The sequence below is a fragment of the Empidonax traillii genome, unplaced genomic scaffold, assembly GCF_003031625.1.
Source record: "Empidonax traillii isolate 1590-97213 ecotype Southwest subspecies unplaced genomic scaffold, ASM303162v1 scaffold3604:size12079, whole genome shotgun sequence".
In the NCBI taxonomy this organism is placed as follows: Eukaryota; Metazoa; Chordata; class Aves; order Passeriformes; family Tyrannidae; genus Empidonax; species Empidonax traillii.
In genome coordinates, this window is record NW_020958797.1 from 1 (window position 1) to 3,097 (window position 3,097).

At 50.8% G+C, this 3,097-nt stretch overlaps 1 protein-coding gene across 1 annotated transcript in view; it reads left to right on the forward strand.

Moving 5' to 3' along the window:
- Window positions 1–110: 110 nt before the first annotated feature.
- LOC114072619 (exocyst complex component 4-like) overlaps window positions 111–3,097 on the forward strand; it is a gene marked incomplete at both ends in the record, with an annotated part of 9,268 nt that continues 6,281 nt past the window's right edge. Inside the window, one exon of the mRNA XM_027910496.1 lies at window positions 111–289. Coding sequence (XP_027766297.1) covers window positions 111–289 — 179 coding nt within the window. The remainder of the gene's footprint in view (window positions 290–3,097) is intronic.

The following is a 3,097-nucleotide window of genomic DNA, read 5'->3' on the forward strand; positions in this document are numbered from 1 at the left end:
CCCAAAAATACCACCCCAAAATCTGACCTTCCCTCCCCCATCCCCTGCTCCTGCATCCCTGATCCCCGACGGGGGGGGTGGCTTTGTTTGGGTTTTCTTTTCCCCCCCAGGGCCGCTTTCGGCAAAGAATCTGAAGTTCTCATCGGCAACCTGGGCGACAAACTGATCCCTCAGCAGGAGATCCTGCGCGACGTCAGCGACCTCAAGGCCTTGGCCAACATGCACGAGAGCCTGGAGTGGCTGGCAGGGCGCGCCAAGGGGGCTTTCTCCAGCCTCTCCTCCTCCCACAGTGAGTGTTTCCCGTGGGAGAGCCTTCGCCTTGGGGCTGGAGCGGAGGAAAAGGGAAGTTTTAGGGGGTTTAGGGGGTTCCGAAGCGGGTGGGGGTCAGAGGGAAGAGGGAGGAGGAGGAGGAGCTCCGTGTCTGCGTTCCTGGTGGGTGCTGTGGTGGGACAGCTGCGCTGCAGGGGGACAGCAGCAGCACCTGCAGCTCTCAGAGGTCTTTCCACCAAGACCCCAAAGGTCTTTCCACAAAGACCACCAAGGTCTTTCCAGCTCTCAGATGTCTTTCCACAAAGACCACGAGGTCTTTCCAGCTCTCTTTCAAAGGTCTTTCAACAGAGACCTCAAAGGTTTTTCCACAAAGACCCCCAAGGTCTTTCCTCAAGGACCACAAAGGTCTTTCCAGTCTCAAAGATCTTTCCACAAAGACCACCGAGATCTTTCCAGCTCTCCAGGTCTTACCCCCAAGGTCTTTCCAGCTCTCTCAAAGGTCTTTCCTCAAGGACCACCAAGGTCTTTCCACCTCTCTCTCAAAGGTCTTTCCATCTCTCTCTCAAAGGTCTTTCCATCTCTCTCTCAAAGGTCTTTCCACAAAGACCTCAAAGGTTTTTCTCCCCAAAAGGGCAATTTCTGGGCCCTGGTGTAAATATTCAGAAAGCCGCAGGTGGGGACTGAGCAGGTTTTGGGGAAATCCTGAGCAGGTATTACCTGCTGGTGGCTTTTTTTTTTGTGGGGGGGGGGGAGTCTGTCCAAAAAACGCCTTCCTGGAGATTAAAAATGCAATAAATAACCCCTGGCTGTGGATGTGCCCCAGTTATCACTCGTGGAGCAGCAGACTTGCTGATGGGCTGTTTCATCACGCTGGGCAGTCTCGGAGTTCCTCATTATTTTGGGTTTTTTTTTTGGGGGGGGGTTGTTTGTATTTTTTGTTTTGGTTTGGTTTGGTTTGTATTTTTTTGTTTGCTCAGCTGATGGCTCTTCCACTGCTCCTCCCTTATCTGCACTCCCTCAGAATTGCAGGTTGTATTTTCCAAGCTTTTCCCCAAACCCTGCATTTCCCTGCCCCTGCCTGGCTCCTGTTGGTGACGACACCGACCGTTTGCATCTCATTTACCGGCCACAAAGTGCTCTCCAAACCTTTCCCAGCATCCAGACCATCCTGCCCCTGGAGGATCAGCCTCTCCTTTTTCCCCTGGCTCTGCTGGCTGATGGAAAACCATCCTGCACCACTCCCCCAGAACGGTGCTTTTGAGGATTAAATATATTAATTTATTATTTATTAATTAATTTAATTTTAATTAATTAATTAATTGGGACAAAACGGTGCTTTTAAACCTGCTTTTAAACCCTCGGCCCGAGGGGAAGGAGCTGGAATTTCCAGTCTGCTCCAAGGCTCCTTTTCCTGCTGTCCAGAGGGGGGGTTTGGAGCCCAGCTGGAAGATCAGGTGGTAAAATTGCTGCCTTTTCATCTCCCCAGCCAGGCCAGCCAGCGGTGCCGAACTCTGTGTTCAACCCTGGTGTCTCTAATGAACCCAATATCCAGCTCTTTAAATGGGGTTGGGTTTCTCTCAGGTGATTTTTATTTTATTCTATTTTATTTCACTTTTTTTTAGGGCTCTATTAATAGGGGGCCCCTATTTAAAAGCCACATCAGAGACGATCCACGCGTGCCCGACCTCACTCAGGGCAAGGACTCCGTTGCTTTATTAGGGCAACAAAAGTGGGTGACTCTCTGAAAGGGGAAAAGCTGCCCCATTTCTCCCCAGTTCAGAACATCTGCCATTCCATTAACGAGGCCCATCTTGAGTGCTTGTGTTAGCTGATGAATTATCTGTCCCCTCAATCTGTAACCAAAACCACGGATCGTTTCTTCGGGATGGAAAAAAAAAAAAAAACAAAAAACCCAGCAGGGTTTGCTCGTGGCAACAAAACACCTGTTTGGGTTAAGCTGAGCACGAGGAGCTTCATCTGCTTTGGTTTATAACTTTGGAAATAAAATTTCCCGGCCTAAAAAAGGACCAGCTTTGCTGGATCTCAGTCAGGGATGAAACCCCACAATCCTCAGGCAGCTCAAGGCTCTTGTTTTCTTGCCCGAGGGATCTCCTGGTGCCTTTTTTTATTATTATTATTATTTTCCCTGGAAAATCAAGCCAGCAGAGTTGCTCCCGCGGGTTGGTGGTTGCAGCTTTCCATCCGATATTTAAGGATCAGGTTGTTTTCCTCGCCTGGCTGCCGCATTCCCGGATGGTTATCCCGCATTCCCGGATGGTTATCCCGCATTCCCGGATCGTTATCCCACATTTCCCCCACCCCGGGATGCTCTCCCGGTGCCCGCGGGCCGGGATTACACCAATTCCCCGCGTTCCATCCCTTTTTCCATCCCCCCCACACCGGCCCCAAACGCGGGGTGGGAGGGGGGGGATTGTCATGTAAATAATTGACCTCATTAGCGAGGCTTCCAGGGAGGATCCCGCGGGCAGAGGTGACACTTCCCATCTGCAGCTGATTCGGAACATCAACTGATGTTCCTGCTGTCACCGAAATCATCTCGGGTTCAGAAAGGGAAAAGTTACCTTAGAAATTACTGCCAAGAGGGGAAAAAATGAGCACAGGGGGTTGGTTATTTCGTGGCTGAGGAGCCCTGGAACAGCAAATCCCGGACTTTTCAGGGAGATCCTTCCACCCTGAAGTCAGCTGTGATGCTTTTCCTGCCCTTCACTCTCCCTGCCCGATTTTGCTTCCTCCGGTGACAAAAAAATGGTTGGGGGATTTTTTTTTTTCCAACGGGCAGCGCTAACGAGACAATTCATTAACCGCG